A 19,300-nucleotide genomic window follows, 5' to 3' on the forward strand; every position below is an offset into this window, starting at 1 on the left:
TGGTCCTTCGTCCACGAAAGTTAGGCGAGTCTTAGATTTAAACGCGACAATGTTGTTATCAAGATCTCCAAGCAATCGAGCCAACTTGTTTTGGTACACCGCCTCGTTTGACATGCTCACACTGGACCCCCCTGGAGAACGCCGTGATCAGTTCGAGCAGCTTAGGTGCTTCGCCACTTGTTTTGTAGTGGAAGATGTAGTCGCTCTTGTGCTTTGGATGGGGTATCCCAAAGTCTTACAGCATCGGACGCCGACCCGACGCCGACCCGGGAGGGAGGGGTTGTGCGTCGGCCGGTCCATGACGATGGATGACCCAGCAACTTTATTCCCTCTGTTCTGTCATTCTCTCGCTTTACATGGATAGAGATCTAGTGGTGCGTACTGATCGATACAGTGAGAGAGAGAGAGAAACCAGCAACAATGATATTTCCTTTAATCGATTGCATGCTCTGTAGCAACGCGAGAACCATGAGATCACTTGTTCCAAGAAGAACAGGTTTAACTGCACCGAAATGATGAAGAACAGATAGATTAGGCTCGCGGATCCAATCGAAGACCCGAGTGAAATGAATGGGACCGCCTGTTCATTCTCTCTCCCTCTCTGTTGAACTTTCTGGGTTGGAGGGGGTCTTCGATCACTGACAAATAGGAAGCGATCCAAAGTCAATATTCCATCTCTGAGTGGTTTGGTGTATCAGATCAGCATCACAAGAAGACGAGTTACTACAGCCACGCCCACTCGACCACTTCTCGAGGATACCCTTCCAAATGGTCTTGAGAATTGTGGAATGCAGCAGTCATCACAATGGGCAACTAAGTAAATAGGGTCAAGATCATGGCCTAAACTTAGCGAAGTCCATCTCCCTCCGTGTATATAAGTCTCCTCCGCCTGCATGCCCTTCGCTACTCCAAATGCTTTCAGGTCCCTGCAGGGTGCCACCACGACCCATGCCATGGCTGCCATCCTTGTCCTCGCCCGACCACTGTCTCTCTACGCCAAACTGCTGCTGCTCCTCCTCTTCATCATGACCACAGCGGTGTCCTCAGCGAGGCCGCACCCGCCGTCGCTCGCCATCGAAGAAGCTCTCAAGGCTGCGACGAGTTCAGCAGCAGCAGCGAAGGAGCCGAAGGCTCTTCATGTGCTCACCAGGAGGAGCGTCCCTCGTTCTGGTCCCAGCAACAAAGGGCACAGTGCACCGAGGTCGTAGCGGCATCTGCTGCACCTGCACGCAGGGAACGATCGCGTCGGAAGAGAGTAGCAGTCATGGATCTGCCTGCCATCGACGAATAATCTTCGAACGCTTGTTTGAGTGCTTGTTTTCTTTCCTGCCGTGATCGATTTTTGGCGGAGGGTTTAGTGGTTCCGTGTACGTAAACATTGCATTATACACAGTCAATAAAGATTTCATCATTGCATCCAAGAAAGTGATTTAAGAACAATTGTTCTTCTAGTTTTGTGATTATTGATCTCCTTATTTATGATCTACCGAAAATAGGATAAAAAAGAAAGGAAATATGCTGTCGAGCAATCATCATTTAATCTCATCGTAAGGGAAGCGCATGCAGCACAAATAAGGATGCTAAAGTAGCTGAAATGAACTACGCAGTCACATCTACCGATGGCTTCTGATAAGTTTTGGGTGGTGTCGACTAAACCCCACCACTACACGATACACAGATCATTCATGGAGGTGATGAAAGGAAGAAACAAAGACAAAAACGCTGTTCTCTTTCTCTCTCTCCTTTTTCCTTTGTCTTTGGCTTTATGGTGAGACAGCACTACGCATGAGACAGTAAGCAGCATAATGAGTCATTCACAATAGAGTGTGATCGATGATCAACTAATACCTAATCCGACAAGCACCTTTAATTATAATGAGTCTTATAATTCTTGTTAAAATCGTGATTAACATTTTTTCTTCTTTAGACAAACTTTTCCATGAACAATAATACTATAGCCTATGTTTAATTTAGAAGAAAATAAGGATATCTCTTAATTAAAGGAGAGTCTATTTTCTCTTTCCCTTTTTTTTTTCTGTATCTCCCACTTTCTTACTCTATTTTATTGTTTATTATAACACGACCCATTTAATGTTCTTCACACGGAAACCAATGTAGTCTATCCACTAATATCCTAATGAACCACATGCTTCATTATCTTCTATTGCATAGATTTGACATTAGCAACAACAATAAATCCTCATTAATTAAATAATTTCTCCAATACAATTATTGCACATGCTTCATTACTAATCGTGTGCCCTAATCATCCATGTTAGATCGGATGAGCAGTGGAACAATACACCTTCCTGACACCGTATCGATATAGTGAACGTCTCCTTATGTTTGATTAAGTAGAATCATTAATATATGTATCTGTATGTATGAATGTATGTATATATAATCTGACTCTCTTAATCTATTTATATTTGTTATAGAGACATGTTAGTGATTAGCTTAGAGTGCTTGACTAGCTAGTTTGACTTGCTTCCAGTTTGATTTACACTAAGAGCCTTAGAACATGCTCGATATGCCTTCGGATGTTCGATGTGGGGTTTTATACCAAGATGAATGTAGGATGAGATTCCTATTATGATTCATCTGACGATCAAGAAAGATTTTTGAGCTGGACAAGATACAAGTGAGGATGAGAATGACCAAACCTTCATAATTCTATCCTAATTTATCTTATATATAGCTAGTCGCCGTGGTTGCCTATAGCAACGAGGAATATAATGCACAATAGAAAATATTATCAGAATATTTTCCATTCGACATATGTTGATGTTGTCACAATAATGATTAATGACTTATATATTTCAAGTAAAACATAATATATCGAGTCTTGATTGAAAGTAAAATATAATATATTATTTTTATCTCAGGAATATTTGTTGTAAGAAGAGAAAACCTTCCCATTCGTATACTGAAAGTAGGAATAGGGAAACGTGCAGCTTGAGACTAGGCTTGTGAAGCGGCTCGAATCCAAGCTCGGTCAATGCTTTGACCTTCGTGTCACAGTCCCGTTGACCAAAAAAGAGACCAAGAATGTAATACGAATTAAGGATTTTAGTGAGACATTTAGGCATGCTTTTGATTGGCGAGAAGCGTCTAAGTTTGATGCAGCCAACATTGTCGACTTCCGCAGCATCTTTGATGGGCTTCCGAGTTGGGAATTGCAGAATTGGGAAGGCCAACATATGCATTCAATCTCAGTATCCATGCCATATTACTCAGTAAAAAATGATGCAGAATATGGTTTCTGATCTGGTTATCGAAAGACAAATTGATTAGTATGTGATTGATTATATATAAGATTAGATGAATTTTTTATAGCATTACCACAACCGATAAGCATTTCTTTTCCATTATTAGTAAAGAATAATATTTCGTAACATCGTCTAGACTAGAAATACGATCGCCAAATATATGCGTAAATATGATACTTTATGAATTTTCTTCACATTATTATCATGTGATTCTTTCAATCTTTAGCAATGTAAGATTATCCTCTTTTATCTTACACATATGAATATTTTTATCAGAAATATCAGGCTTATTTAGGAGCTCACTTAATCTAAAGCACTTCCTTAGGGTAGCAAGCAAGCATTAGGAAAGAAGAGGTAGGTTCAGATAGATAGAAGCGACAGTCTATTGACTCACTTGTTTGTCATGGTTGATAGAGTAGTACTACTCTAAGTAAACAGTAGTGACGGAATTCCTCCATCAAGTTCAATATAATACACATATTTCTTCTCATCTCCCTCATCCATGTCTCTCAGTGACATCAAGTCAATCCAACTTACGTGAACCAGGAAGAACACAGCTACAGTACGTGAGTCTCTCTCCGGGAAAACTTCTCAGCTAGAGTACATGATACCATCCGAGAGTAGTGAAGGTAAATGGCAAGGATCGGAGAAGCTAGTTGCCGATCACTGGGCTGGGCACCGAGCCCAGCATCCTCTCTTTGTTGCTACTGCCCGTGCCTGCAGCGGCCACACCATTACCAACGTTACTGGGAGAAGGCAGAGGTGTGATCCCCCTTGGGCGGACGTTTAACGCCAAACCAGCTGCTGAGGATGTAACCTTCTGCTCCCCCTCGCCAAGGAGCTTCCTGGCAGGTAGAGACGGCAAAACGGAGAGGAAGAGGATGATGATGAGGAAGAGCTTCCTGGCGGATTCATGCAACACGCGATACTTCTTGTCGCAGAAAACTATGGTGTTTTCTCGATGGGTAAACCTTACAGTAAGTCTGAGAGTTTGATACTAATTTAATCGAAAGATTAAACTTTTAGATTATAAACCATACGTAATATATGTAATCTGATTCTTTTAACCCTTAGTAAAGAATATAAAATTATCTTCTTATATATATATATATATATATATATATATATATATATTAAAATTATTAACTCCATATTAGCATAAAATATGTAATCATACTATCAGAAAAACTTTTATTTCAGGATCTGAGATATAAATCTGCAAATATAATTAGATCATTCTTCTCTTGGAGAGGGAGATTGAGAAAAAAAATTTTAATCTCAGATAAAAACTTTAATCTCTCAAGCACTGATATGTCTCTTATTTAACTCCTAGAGATCTTGTCTATTTATAAGCGAGAGCAGAGGGTCTAGGATAATTATTAAAGTTTATCTCATAAGGAATCCTATTTTAACTGAACTTCTTTTTTATTGGTCAATAATCATTATCAGAATCCAATTATATCTATAATATATCTTACTTAATTAAATAGGACCACGTAATACTCCATTCTCATATTATTATATAGTAAGAGACTTGTTAAGCGATATCATCCCAAGAAGAGACTTGCCCGTGGACAAACTAGGAAGATAGCTTCCTCTCCACTTGCCGTTGTTGTTCGGGCATCATCGATGGCTGCAGTCATATTTCGGTAGTAATTATGAGTGTAATTATGAGGATTCATCTTAGGATTACAATTTGATTTCACTCATATTTTACCCACACTAATTGATGAGATATATTATCTATGCGCAATCACATTAATCGACGCAGTCAAGAAGAATAGTTGTGTATAGTTAGACTTGATCATGGTTTGATTTGAAGATAATACACGTGAATAATGACGGTTCGCATGAAGATATCTCACAAGAGCCGTTGTTGTACATGTGGATCAGTTATGTTCGTTACCACTAATGCCATAAAGATCAATTAATTTGTTTGGATCGTAAGCATGTGTTGATGATTAAGTTGACGATTAGCATTAATTGTTGATCCTATCATCGTTACAAACTCTGTTAGCTCCAAAACCAAAAGTTTGTGAGCATATTGTAAATTTCTTAGAGTTCCCGGATTATTCTCGCTCTTGTATTTTTAAAGTTGCCTATAGGACAAACACTCCCCAATCATTATCTTCAAGGTTGTTACCATCGAAATTGTTACTGTTATCGCCAATAATACTATTACTGTTATTACCATTATTATCACTAGATCTTGTATGGATGAACTATAAATTTGTAATTGTTAGGATCAAGAGCACTAAGGGGGTGGGGGGTGAATTAGTGCAGCGGAAAATTTTCGACGATTAAAACTGCATTCGTACGTTGAAATCTGATTCTGACGTAAAAGTTGTTTCGTGCATATAATAACTTTGAAAGCTTACGTAAACGTATTTGAAGTAAAGTAAGGAAGACAGTTTACAGTTAAGATAGAAATCAGAATGTAAGCGCAAACTGAAATATGATGTTCGTATGATAAAACTGATTTCCGTCTTAACGCCGATTCGGAAAATACTTAATTATAAAATACGTTCGTAAATGAACAAAAGGCAGTAAGCTATTGAGGAGGTTTGCAGTAAAGATAAAATGCTCAAAGTAAATGCAAACCGAGATTTAGAGTGGTTCGGTCAATCTTGACCTACATCCACTTCTTCGATTCCTCTTCCGTCGAGGCCACCGGTATCCATTAATGATCTTCCTTTACTAGGGGAAGATCAACCTCCTTCTTATACCCCTCTTCTCCTTTTACCGGGTTTAGGAGACAACCCTTACAAGCACTCACTCTCCTCTCTAAAATAGAGTCTTAACACTTAAGCTAGAGGAGGGATTTCTCAAATGATTTCTACAGTGTTTCTTTCCTTTTTTGCTCTCTATGCTTGTGTAAATTTACCAGGGATGAGAGGGGTATTTATAGGCCCCAAACCAGTTTGAATTTGGAGCTCAAAACTGTCATCTCCCAGAATTCCGGGGTCCTGGCGGTACCACCGCCTGACAAAGCTCAGAGACCGAGCTCTGGCGGTGCCACCACCTGACAGGGGAGGTTGCACCGCCCAGTCTTGCTTGGAGATTGAGCCCAGGCGATGCCACCACTTGACTGGGCGGTTGCACCGCCTGGCAGAGCTCGGAGACCGAGCTCAAGCGGTTCCACCGCTTGTCAGGGGCAGTTGCACCGCCCAGTCTTGCTCGGAGACTGAGCCCAGGCGGTGCCACCGCCTGCCTGGGGCGGTTGCACCACCCAGCTTTCCTAGGAGACCCTCTCCTGGGCGGTGCCATCGCCTAGCAGGAATTCTAGTCCGAATGGGTTGATCCATTCGGCCCAATTTGGGTCTGTTAAGGGCCCAATTGCTCCCATATTAAGTTAATGGGATCACCTCCCATTCCTAACTTAATCTACATACTAACTACGACATTTCTTAAGACATTTACTGTAACTTGCTCCGGTGCGTCAATCGCTTTTTCTGGCGAGCTTCTGGTGAACTTCCGTCGATCATCCGATGAACCCTCGGTGATGCTCATGCGGACTTCCGACAAACTCCTGGACTTGCGACGATCCACTTGGCGAGTTTCAACGAGCTTCTTTGGCAAGCTCCTGGACTTCTCGAATTTGTTCCCGTAGAACCTCCGACGATCATCCGAACTTCCATCGAACTCTCAAACTCCCAACGTGATCATAGTATTGACTCCGGCGTAACTCCTGCTGCATGTCTTACTTCCATCGTAGTTAATCCTGCACATGTAAAACAAAACTTCGATCGAGACAATTAATCCTAAGCAATTAACCAAGTTGTCCAGCATGTCATTGGTCTCTTGACACTTCGTCCGATTCTTCGGCGCATCGTCTTCTCCTGCGGCTTATTGCCCAATCGTCTAGTTGACTCCGCAACTTCGATATCCTTGGCACAATACCCACTTTTCTTGGCCCGATGCCCGAGTCCACGGCCTGAAGCCTTCTGTCGATACGTCGACCGATCCACCGGCCCGACGTCCAATCTTCTAACATGTTCCTCCGGCACAACATGATTTTTCATGCTTTAATTGTCTCATCCTGATCGAAGCATCTTGTATCACTCAAAATGCAGATTAAAACATAAACACATATCAAGTGATTTCATCATCAAAATACGAGATTCAACAGTAATTAGTAAAATAAATTTCTTATACACAATATCCACGATAAGTGGTGAGCGTAGAGTATAATTCTTAATTTTTTAACCATAAATTTATTATACTAATATCAAGAGTAAAGCCCTTATACCAATTGATGTGGAACAAAAATAAAATAAAAAAATATATTATTATAAATAATTCTAAGAAACTAATCTTATAAGGGATAAGGGATGACGAGAAAAATCAACTCCTTATAAAGAAGATCTTTATAATATTTGGAAGATATTACTTTTGATGATTTTATAAGTTTATAGGAGAACTTTATTTATACTAGTTTTAGGTTTTAAAAACTAACTAAAATAATTAAAAGATATATAAAAATTTGATAATATGAGATAAATATAAGTGATAAGTGGATAACTTTATGTTCTTTGAAAATAGTTTTCTTCTACTTATTCTATATTAGCAGGTGACTTATATCGAGAAGCGATGGGTTCTTCCATGAGACAAAACAAGAAGACGAGACTAAGAGGCTTAAATATTGATATAATAGGTTAGATTGGCCTATAGAAAACTTTGGCATTTTCTTTATGGATAAATTTTATATGACTCAAACTAGTTATGTTAATATATATCATGTTTGATATTAATTTAATTCAAAGATTAAAGTTCTACATTATAAACCAAATATAATATATGTAATCTCTTTTAATCCTTAGTAAAAATATGAAATCATCCTCTTAGTTAATCTCTCGTCATCTTTTATATACATATAAATATTTTTATAATTAAAATTATTAACTCCATTCTCATGAGATTAGATATAAACGAGTATTATTATATAGTAAGAAACTTGTCATGGGATATCAAATCCCAAAAAGAGACTTGGTATTTATGTTGGTTACCACTAATGTCACGAAGACCAACTAATCTATGTTCTTTAAGTGGTTGACTCCACATAATTTAATCTCGACCGGTTACGGTCCGGAAGGAGTGTGTTGTGATCCGACCTAATTCTACAACTCTTTTATGAGTCTTGCATGTTGTGTCCGACATGCAACCTAAAGCAAGGTAGGGTTTGGCACGTCTTTCGATCACTTCTTTGTAGGTATATATATTCATATATATATATATATACATACATATATATATATATACATATATATATATATATACATACATATATATATATATACATATATATATATATATACATGTATATATAATATCATGACTAATAAGATTCAAACTTAAAGTTACTCCGATGATGCCGTATTAAATATGATTGAGTGATAAATAATCGTAAAAGTTTAAGGTGATAGTAAAAGATTCAATATATGTTTTAACAAAATCAATAAAACTGCATATATTGATAAAACTCTATCAATTATTATTTTTTACATCTTAGTTATTTTTAGAGAGAAAAAAGAATTGGTTAGCCAACTTTATTAAAGATAGAAGATTAGAATACGCGACTTGATGATTTCTCTCTTGTTGGGTCTTTAAAATGCAAGAAGATGTCTTTGGCTAATTAAGTACTTATCGACAGATCTTTTGATTATTTTTTCAATCTATTAGTAATTTATAAGGAGGAAAATAAAACGAGTAACTGATTGGCTAACTCTATCAGAGATGATGTGTGATGGAAATCTTATATTGAAGGACAAGAGATGCACTATACTAACATAGAAATATACTAACATCACGACGACGAGAGCACCCAAAGTAACACGGGAATGTCTTTTAGGGTTCCTTGCTTTGATCGAGAAAGTACATATATATACAAGTTCGTCTTCTAGAAAAGAAAGAGAGGTCGGCCACCGTTTAATCTTTGTGCTCCATTGTTAACCTCTTTTCATCTCTCTATTTTTGCCCTTTTCTTGTCCTTCTTTTCTTTTAAGCTAAAGATGACTTCCACCACCAACCGTGCCATTGACCGAATGATTTCTAAACCTTTTTTTATTCTCTTTCTCTGAGCAAAGGGTTCAGTGAACTTTGCATGGCCGTATCTTTCGAAGCAAAAGTACACCTCCTCCACGAGCTCCGATCCTCCATTGTGGTTGGAACGCAAAGGCAGTGTAGACAGAAGAAGTCGCATAGTGGCTCTCTGACTCCACAGGAGATAGTAGTCAAATAAACAGGCCTAGTGTTGGCAAGCGTGCTTAGTGGGTGGGTTTATGCATTCATGGAACTGTTGCCATCAAAATTAGCTGTGTCGGAATTGGTCGCAGATGTATACGTATGTCTGACACCATATCGACATCATTTATCCTAATTAAAAATAATAATAATTTCGAATCGATATCCTATAATTTGATTTCAAATCAAATAGATATAGAAAATAAATATAAAATTGATGAATTAATTTAATTTTTTATTCAATCAAAATTGATGAATAACGATAACTAAATCGACAGTTTCCATTCTAAATTTGACCGAACGTAAATCGACGATTTTGGAGCCGAAATCTCCCTTACTATCGTGTAAACAGTGAATTAAGTGATGCACATACGCACCAACATATGATCCCATAAATGTCGGTGCAACGTTAATATGGACATCTCCAATGCCAAAAACAGATTATTTTTCTGCACAACACACAGTATTTTCGCCTGTAGTGAGATGCTAACATCACATGCAGTCAGTACGTGTCCATCATCAATTCACCTGTGATCGAAGGACTACGTTGGTTTACCGGTCAGCCGCTGAGTCGTAAATCAATACGCCACATTATTAGGTGCAAGAATTAGTGTGGTATGGTGGGAGAGATCATTTATGGTGGTCATAAATGTCATCGCACGTAATTGTGGCTACAGCTCACTCATGCCATGCCCCGTCGTCTCCATGAGCATCCCGTGATTTCAGATGAGCCCTGGCGTGGGTTCATCGCTGCTGCTCGTGAAGTGGACTGCACAATTTGGTAGGGAAGGATTGCAGTCTTTGATGCAGAAGACTTGGTTAACAAAGTCTTAGAGAGAGAGAGAGAGAGAGAGAGAAGGATTGCAGTCTTTGATAAAAAGACTTGGTTAACAAAGTCTTAGAGAGAGAGAGAGAGAGAGAGAGAGAGAGAGAGAGAGAGAGAGAGAGAGAGAGACCAATAATTTAGGCATCAATTAAGGGACCTCTGTGTGCGTGTGTGTGTGGAGGAATGGTTGAGAAGATTTGGTTGTCCAGTAATTTCTGTCATTAAGTTTAGGTTAAGTAGTAGAAATTATTAGCATGATGCTCATGGACAGGAAAGATCATTGTATAACACGTCGTGTCTTTGGATTTTAAGTTCTTTTTTAACCTACACATATTATATAAATATTATTCCCTTGGATGGATTAAAATTGATCATCGAGACGAAGCAATAACTACAAAAACCTACATATTTACTTATGAATGATTCAAGATTGTCTCTATCTAGTAGTGAAAACATATATTCCAGGAGCATAAATATTCAAAGCGGGTTTGAAAAACCTAAACATTCTAGATAAAAGTAGGAAACTTCAAGAGATAATGATAGGTCTTCATTTATATCTATTTAAAGAATATTTTTAATTATAATTTTGATAATACGATAAGTTTTACGAGTTTATTTCATAAATTTTCTCATTGATTAAACTAAACTAAAAATATTTATCGTATTAATTATAACATAACACCAATAATCCCTTTCCTTAATTATTGGCTTAACATGAGAAATGGACAAACCCACAGAGCACGCCATCATACAAAATCTAACATTTGGCATGTACAAGAAATAAGACAAATCCCTTTGCCCCATCCTCGGACATGTGCAGGAATCAGGCAGCGTGCGTCCACACCATCACCCAACCCAAGAGAACACGTCAAAGGTTTATCATGGATAATGCCTCGATAATTTTGGATTATAATCTGCCTATTATTCATCCGTTATCTTGGAATCTCTTGTTCCCTTTGCTAAAAGGAATTTAATGGTGGGTTGTTGGAAGTGGCTTTTGATGCTCTCCATCATCTCTGTGTTGCGTAAGAGCAACTTCGGTCTTTCTTCACTGCCTCTTTTGATGGGAAGAAAATAGTGGTCAATTCAGTAGGTCATAACTCATAAATACAAGAAAAGTAAGCCTCCAAAACAAAGAAAGATAAATCAATGGGGAAGTTGGACTGGCAGAGTTCCTTCTGCCGATCCCTTTCGGGGCGTCTGGCTCTCGATAAATAGCAGCCTGAGTTTGATCCTTAGTGGTGGTGAGAGGAAGAGAGCGAGGAAGATGGCAAGAGAAGGGGAGAATGCTAACGCGAACGGGAGGCGAGAGAGGTCTATGGAGGAGGGAGCCGCCGGTGATGGGAGAGAAGAGGGCGTCAACCCTGACCATGGATATGCGAGCTCTGCCGACAAAGGTTGTGGGTTGAGCTTATCTATTCCTTTCTTGCAGAAGGTGAGGATTCTTCTTCACATGGCTCTGTTTGAGTTCCTTTGTCTGCTCCCGCATCTCTCTCGATTCCACTGTTGTTCATGTTCTTTAATGGATTAGCTACAATTCTGTACAACGATTCTCCACTTTGAAACGCAAACCATCTCTTATCACCTCCCACTACTATTCTTTCTTGGCACAGTAAGATAGAACTTTTCTCCATGTGAATGCTTGCGGACTGTTCTTTGGGCAAAGATATCTCTTTGTATCAAATCAAAGAAAAAGAAAGCGAAAATTAGACATCTTATTTGCAGATTTTGGTATCATTTACCTTTTGGCTATGCTCTGAAGGGGTTAGCCAAAGGTGATCCCAAAAACAATAGCTATCTTAAGAACTGGGAGCTTTAGATTTCCACCTTATTATGATCTCCCACACGAAGCTGAAGAAGAGAAGCAATTCGATGGAAACAAGAGACCACCGTCATTTAAACCAGCCAACTTGCACAAGGATCTATAGCTACGTGTAGCAATTCTTTGGCTCATCCCACTGGTACCGATGATGACTTTTCTTCCGAAATGTTCTGTTTAGATCCTTGCTGAAATATTCGGGACATACTTTCTGATCTTCGCGGGATGTGCTTCGGTCACTGTAAATCTGAGCAAGGGAATGATCACCTTTCCGGGCATCTGCGTCGTGTGGGGGCTCGCCGTCATGGTCATGGTGTACTCCGTCGGCCACATATCCGGTGCCCACTTCAACCCGGCCGTCACGATCGCCTTCGCCACATGCGGGAGGTTCCCATGGAAACAGGTCAGTGATTCCAGCATACGACACCGCAACCACTCGAGCGGCCTCTCGCTCACGTCTCATTTCTTCTGCGTCGGTGCAGGTGCCAGCTTACGTTTTTGCTCAGCTTCTGGGCGCGACGCTGGCGAGCGGCACGCTGCGTTTGATGTTCGGGGGGAAGCACGAGCACTTCCCGGGGACGATACCGGCCGGCTCGGACGTGCAGTCGCTTGTTCTCGAGTTCATTATCTCGTTCTACCTGATGTTTGTGATCTCAGGAGTGGCCACCGACAACAGAGCAGTAAGTATAGTGAACAAAGTCGGCCGTCTCGTTTCAGAGCAGATTCTAAGCCGGCCATTTCTATTGTTCAGATCGGAGAATTGGCGGGGTTAGCAGTCGGAGCTACAATCTTATTGAATGTGCTCATCGCCGGGTAGGAAAGGCAACCAACCCATTATCCCTACATAAGCTACACATGAGCTGCGTTAATGGAAGCGTGGGTGATGTTGTTGACAGGCCTATCTCGGGAGCATCGATGAACCCGGCGAGGACGCTGGGGCCGGCGATCGTGGCCAACCGGTGGGAGGGGTTCTGGGTCTACATCGTGGGTCCCATCTGTGGGACCGTGGTGGGGGCGTGGGCTTACAACCTCATTCGCTTCACCAACAAGCCCCTCCGTGAGATCACCAAGAGCGGCTCCTTCCTCAAGAGCTTCAGGAACAACTCCACCTGATCTTTCAAGTGGGAGAATCGTGTTTCGTGTTTGGTCAACTAGTTTTCGAGTGTGTTCAGATCTAGTGGTTCCCACTTGAGGATTTAAAGGTCAAACGTAGACGATTTCTCGGTGGGCATGGAATGTATCGTTAGCCATACTCAACGGGGAAGTTTCCAGTCTTTGGGTGCATCAATTTGTCGAGGTTCATTTCCAGGTCAAACGTGCCCTTAGCTTTTCAAGGTGAGCTCAGAGTTCCACAAGTTTCCACGACACCATATATTGATACTACGCTGTCTGCCACAAGCTCCCAAGATTTAGGAGATACGGGTGAGTATTTATAGCCTCACGTGATACATGGAAACAGTATAATAAGGTCCATGAATTATCTATGACTTGTATGAACGATTGAGGTGCCGAGCAAACATATGTCAGGCACAAATCTATATCATTTTCGATGACATGCCCGTTCAAATCATGAATCATCTCCGATGCTCTTACTACTGCCGACGACGACGCTTTGAACCAGCTGATGCGTCGAAACTATTAGGATCGTACGAAGAACATATGTCAGGCACAAAGACGGTATTGTTGGATGCAGGGTAATGCCGGTTTCTCTGCCAGCTGAGCCCTGAAGCTGTGGGAGGGGGTGGGATCTTCGGTACCGTCCGGAACTCCGGTACCTTTCCCAAGCATTCGTCAGCATTCCGATCATCGTCAGTGGATCGACAAGTTGGCGACCCTTGAGAGCTTCCATGTCTTCCGCTGTCAGCCTATCAAGCAAAGATTACTCAATTCAGTATAAAGATTTGTCTTCATAAAATTAACTATACCAAAGTCTAGACAGTATTAACATCCAAGAAAACAACAATAACATGGAAGCAATCAACAAATTTACCATACCAGGAGCTTGTCATAAGCAGGTATAATGCGAGTGATGGACAGCCTACCTTAGAAGCACTATGCTCCGTGAAACCAAAGTTTTGGTTGAAATCTGGGAAGCCGAAGAAATCGTCCAAAGGCCAATCCAATATAGTCTCGGACATACTGAATCCATAGAGTGGGGCTTTACTTACCAATAAACCCCCGTTTTGGTTGGCTATTTGGCTGGATGAGACTGCGTTAGTCTCAGTTGACGACACAAGATGAGTACCTGTAGGCAAGTGTTCGGATAGTGAGACGACCACTCTTCCTGCGGAATGCGACTGCTGGCATGCAGCAGGTGCGACTGGCTCAGTGGGATCAAGACCTACTCGCACCCCTGTTACTAGAAATCTTTGGTGAGCAGACACATAAGGATTTGCCGTGTGGATAGCAAGATCACAACTCCTGCAAAGCAACGCACGGTCTTCCAAGCAAAAGAAGAAGCCAGAGGCCTCCTGTAAAACCAAATAAGCTTAGTTCTTACTGTTTAGACAAATAGAAATTAATATACGAAATTAAAACATGTTAATTACAGATAAATTTTCCTAAAAGCGCAATTTTGATAAATATGCACAGCAGCCTAAGACACGTTAATTAGGATTCAGGAAATAGTAGTTTGCCTAATCGAGATAAACCTTTAAGAAAGGAAAATAAATGAGCAAGCATCATGACAAGCTAGCGAAAGCACTGCTGGTATATATACTACGACTTGCTTGCTTTCTAGATGACAATCTTGTCAGCAAATCCCACGGCGAGGCTCGACTATTATGGGTGTAAGGAAAAGCCATTGTTGTCTTCAGATTCAATACTCGAGTTATCGCAGCTCAACATGCATAAGCTGGATGTTCTTCAAGTGGTCCTTTGTTTTTGTGTCATCGACATACGAAGGTTGGGCTATTCGACGTGTTATGCCATACACAGTTGATCATAAAAATCACAGCTTTGACCATTTCTATCACGAAAACAGGATGTTGCCTAAACTGATAACAGAGACGACAATCACAGAGCCGCCACCTTATGTGTTCAAACAAAAGAAGAAAATTTTACCAATAAAACATCCGACAGGAGTGAAACAAGTATAGAAACATCTAAACTCGACAACAATTAACCAAGAAACGACCAAAACCAGCACAGCCAACAAGCATCCAGTTCAGAAACGATGATGGAGGTCTAAGAAGCAAAACGCAGAGCACCTGGCAGATGTCGCACTTGGGGACGCCGCGGGTTGAAGAGCCGCTGCCAACGGCGCCATCGGAGAGGAGCGAGACCCTCTGGTGCTTCCCGGCAACCTTGTTGGCGGCGTGCACCCTCTCGTCGCAGGCCCAGCAAAGCGCCGCCTCGTCCGCGCAGCAGAGCACTGCCGCCTCCGCCGCCTCGCATGCATTACACTGAATCTTCATCTCTCTCTTTCTCCCTCTCCCTCTCTCTCCTGCAATAGATCTATTCTACCTCCCTCCTCCGGTCCAACAACCTTCTTCTCCGCCGCCCGAGAGATCTCCGACAAGAAAAAGAGAGCAAAGAAGTGGCTGCCAAGGAAAGAGCATAAAGGCGAGGTCTTTAGCGGGGCAGATATGGAGATGCCACGTTTCTATTGGTTGCGAAAGGAATGGTATTATAACATGTAGCTCATGTTAAGTCGGCCACTCCCACTATGGCGGTTATAAATATCCCCGAGCCGGATGATTCCGTTGTCCATAGAGAACAATCCTGTTAAGATGATCCGCGCGACCGCAACCGCAGGATCTGACGCCACATGGTGCGGTGCCGAACACGGAATACGGGTCCAGGAAGAACGCGAGGAGGAACGGAAGCCCCAAGCACCCAAGCGGGGCCCACACCAATTCGGATGGCGTGTCTCGTTCCCGGGTAGGCCTCAAAAGAGTACCGTGGGGGCCGACACCGACAGCGACGTAGCCGAAGTATCTAGCGAGACTTGGGTGGGACGGCAGGAGTAGACCGCGTCCCGTCGTCGCGGCGGTGCGTATCAAGACCCGACCGTCGGCGATCGAACCCTCGGTGTAGGAATTGTACGTTTCCGCTTTGAAAGCGCGGTTGGAACGGAATCCCCCACCCCCCGCCGCCCCCAAAAAAAAAGGCAGACCAGCGCAAATCCATCCGTTGAAGTTGGACCACCCTCCTATTTTGACGGCTACGATGCATGAGCTTCGAACCAGCTTAATAGCACCTTCAAAAGTGGGGTGCTGAGGTGGCTCGCCGACTAAATCTGGATTCTGCTCCATCTACGTGGAATCCGATCTGCCCTCACACCGAGTGATGCATGACCTCAGAGATTCGTTGAAGAAGGATAGAATCTAATGGACCACAAAGAGTGTTCATGTAATATGGCTGCTGATTCTATTGTCCGAAGATATGTCAAACACAGATATTTCTTAAGATAAATCCCTGTCCAATCCTTGATGTCCAAAGATATTTGTGCCTGCCACACACACATCTGCTTTCCCTTTTGATCCACCGTCTTGTCCTCGCTCATGCATGACGCATCATGTAATCCACCAAGCTCGGATAGTTATGTGATCATATCCATAAACGACGTCAGTTTGCGGGATGAGGACGAAGGAGATCAATGATCCATAAATGTAAATTATCATCAAGCAAGCTTGCATCCTTTTCATCACAGGACCCACAGCGGACTGTAACATATCGTGAGTTGTAACGGACCCAATCTAACATGATCCGAATTGACTTGAGTCAAGCCAGATTGACCTGCTTATTCTCAGGAGGTGATGGCCATTGTGGTTCGACTTGACCACGATCCATAGCATGGCTAATTTTGACATCGGTGCAGCTTCTTTCTATTCATCGATCGTCGGACTAATTTTGACCAGCAATGCGTTACTAATGCATCAAACATGCTCTTCCCACCGGACATCGATGCAACAATCTCGAATTCGAATGAGAGTGGTCTGCTACGGATACCCCATCCAATGTGTTTGGACCTCTGCAGAGCGAGTTGACGCTGACAGAGATCTTCACCATCCAATGTGTTTCCTAATTTGCCTGCAGTATGTTTAGCTTTCACTCAACTCAGCGAGACTAAGACCTGTGGTGGTTTAGTGTTGTGCTTTGTATCGTCTCCCTCATCGCCAATCATTGGCCAAGTGGGTGATGCGGAGACTTCCATCTCATGAGTCACAAGTGAAGGGATAAGTTCGACCTTTTCCCTTTAGTTGTATGATTCAAACAAAATCAATACCATAGAGTCTGAAGAACAGAGAGAGAGAGAGTAGAGAGAGAGAGAGAGAGAGAGAGAGAGAGCGAGCTGATAGGATCTATTTTGGGTTCACGCCACAGCCGATGTCACACATCAGACCAGAATCCGTACCAAGTCGTTGCATGGCACGTCTTGGGAATCCCGAGACGACACCGCCTCCCAAGACACGACAAGTCAAAATCCGTACCAAGACACTGTTTGGCACGTCTACCATGCCAATCCGTGGACGATCGACCCTCGGACAATAGTATAAAGACCTCTAGCTGGCATCCGACCCGGGGGGAAAAAATAATTCCACCAACAACTGATTTGCTCGTCGGACGGGCCACAGTCGGGAATCACCCGATGAAGCCCTTTTTTGCAGGAAAGCAATCACCCCAAGCCACGAGCGTCTTGACCAGGAAATCGCCACCCAGTGAGGGAGGTCGAGCTGTCACTTATCTCGGGAACGGAGAGACGCAGTTCGACGCAAACGGTGCTTGGACCAACAAACGCTGACAAACACCTCGTCGCGAAGGCCCGACCTACCTAGGCATCCAGCTCAGCCAATAGAGAACTTCCGACATCGACTTGTGGACCTAGCCGTGCTGACTCATCAGCCACGATGCATTTGTTTACTAACAAGAGTCTTAGTTGAATCCGAAAAATATAAGAATTTGTGCATATGGTTATGTTTATAATTGAATGGTGTCATGTGTGAGCATTTCTATTTACCCCCACCCCCACAAAAAAAAAACTTTATAATACATAATAAAAATATCATGATTATTATCATTTAATGATTTCATATTTCATGAAATATATTTTAATTGAAACATACTATAGAAAATGAAAGTTTTCTGACGACAACTTTGCATAGAATGGTAGCATTCTACATGAGCACTCAAGAGAGAGATGACCTATGAATCATGCTATGCAAGCACATGTGGAGATGAAAGAGGCATGTGGATGAGTGACTTTTCCACTCAACTTATATATTTGTCTTTGTAAATATATAAAATGAGATGTGATGATATATAATATATATATAAGCCATAAAATTACATAGGATGCAGTAAGCCTCATTGAACGTTTAGATTGCTTAAGTGAGCTCGAAGTTGTCATTGAAGAGGTCGGCATCCAACTAACATGTCATCGTTTCAACTCATTGGATGGAGTGAGTTGAACCTTCCTGTCCATGTAGAGATTATGGGTTAGAAGAGAATTATGGGGGAGCCGATGAAGAAGATGACACACTCAAACAAACTCGAAGAGTCAGTCGTTTGATCGTAAACTCCGTCTTTGATGAGGTCGAGATGAAGAAGAAGCTAAGCCAACATGTGTTGCCACCTTATAAAATAACCCACTTGGGATTAACATATATGAGGTAACATAACATGTTTCAAGTCATGAAAATTATCTTTAAAATTATATATATTTGATCGTTCTCAAATCTCTTATCGAGCTTGATGCACTTGTGATTATTAAATCATGATAACAAAAATAAAGTGAAAAATAGAAGACAAAAGTGAAGCCAAAGCAACCATGGAGATATTTGAGAAGACAATGAAAGAAAGAAGAGAATAGTTTTCTTGCACAATCTTGCTATCAACTTTTTGTTAGAAAATTTAAAAATCTTAATCTTAGATATTAAAAATAATTATAATAGTTACTAATAGGGCATGCATAATCAATTAATCATTTGACACATGACTGTCACGTGCCTAAGGTGAAAAAAGAAGATGGAGGACACCTTCCACATGCCTGCCTATGTGAATAAGGGTCTAAGACATATGGTTATGGATTGTCCCTCATTTGTCACTCATATTGACAAGAGATCAAGGAGAGGTTGTTGAATGTGATTAGAGACTGTCTCATCACAAAATATTTTACTAAATATTTTGCCTCTTTAGGATCAT

The 19,300-nt window shown here is 41.5% G+C and overlaps 2 protein-coding genes across 2 annotated transcripts; one reads left to right on the forward strand and one right to left on the reverse strand.

Annotated features, from left to right (window-relative positions):
* Positions 1 to 11,479: 11,479 nt before the first annotated feature.
* On the forward strand, positions 11,480 to 13,438 carry LOC103987833 (aquaporin NIP1-1). The gene is made up of 5 exons (XM_009406253.3): positions 11,480 to 11,770; positions 12,336 to 12,557; positions 12,637 to 12,834; positions 12,906 to 12,967; positions 13,051 to 13,438. Exons 1-5 carry the CDS (start codon positions 11,603 to 11,605, stop codon positions 13,265 to 13,267), a joined length of 867 nt encoding a protein of 288 aa, XP_009404528.1. The 5' UTR covers positions 11,480 to 11,602; the 3' UTR covers positions 13,268 to 13,438.
* Positions 13,439 to 13,501: 63 nt separating this feature from the next.
* Positions 13,502 to 15,791, reverse strand: LOC135676308 (B-box zinc finger protein 23-like). Its single transcript, XM_065187334.1, has 3 exons — positions 15,364 to 15,791; positions 14,197 to 14,625; positions 13,502 to 14,019 (listed from the first exon to the last, which is right to left on the reverse strand). Exons 1-3 carry the CDS (start codon positions 15,568 to 15,570, stop codon positions 13,747 to 13,749), a joined length of 909 nt encoding a protein of 302 aa, XP_065043406.1. The 5' UTR covers positions 15,571 to 15,791; the 3' UTR covers positions 13,502 to 13,746.
* Between the last annotated feature and the right edge of the window lie 3,509 nt (positions 15,792 to 19,300).

The sequence above is a fragment of the Musa acuminata genome, chromosome BXJ1-6 (assembly GCF_036884655.1).
Source record: "Musa acuminata AAA Group cultivar baxijiao chromosome BXJ1-6, Cavendish_Baxijiao_AAA, whole genome shotgun sequence".
Classification (NCBI taxonomy): Eukaryota; Viridiplantae; Streptophyta; class Magnoliopsida; order Zingiberales; family Musaceae; genus Musa; species Musa acuminata.

Bases quoted from the DNA above. Each gene is read 5' to 3' on its own strand.
- LOC135676308 (XM_065187334.1), bottom strand. From the start codon at position 15,570: ATGAAGATTCAGTGTAATGCATGCGAGGCGGCGGAGGCGGCAGTGCTC. The intron at 14,626-15,363 runs GTGCTCTGCGTT...TTGGTTTTACAG, and splicing joins CCAAGTGCGACATCTGCCAG to GAGGCCTCTGGCTTCTTCTT. The intron at 14,020-14,196 runs GTAGGCTGTCCA...TTTGCTTGATAG, and splicing joins CGGAGCATAGTGCTTCTAAG to GCTGACAGCGGAAGACATGG.
- LOC103987833 (XM_009406253.3), top strand. From the start codon at position 11,603: ATGGCAAGAGAAGGGGAGAATGCTAACGCGAACGGGAGGCGAGAGAGG. The intron at 12,835-12,905 runs GTAAGTATAGTG...TCTATTGTTCAG, and splicing joins TGGCCACCGACAACAGAGCA to ATCGGAGAATTGGCGGGGTT. The intron at 12,968-13,050 runs GTAGGAAAGGCA...TGTTGTTGACAG, and splicing joins TTGAATGTGCTCATCGCCGG to GCCTATCTCGGGAGCATCGA.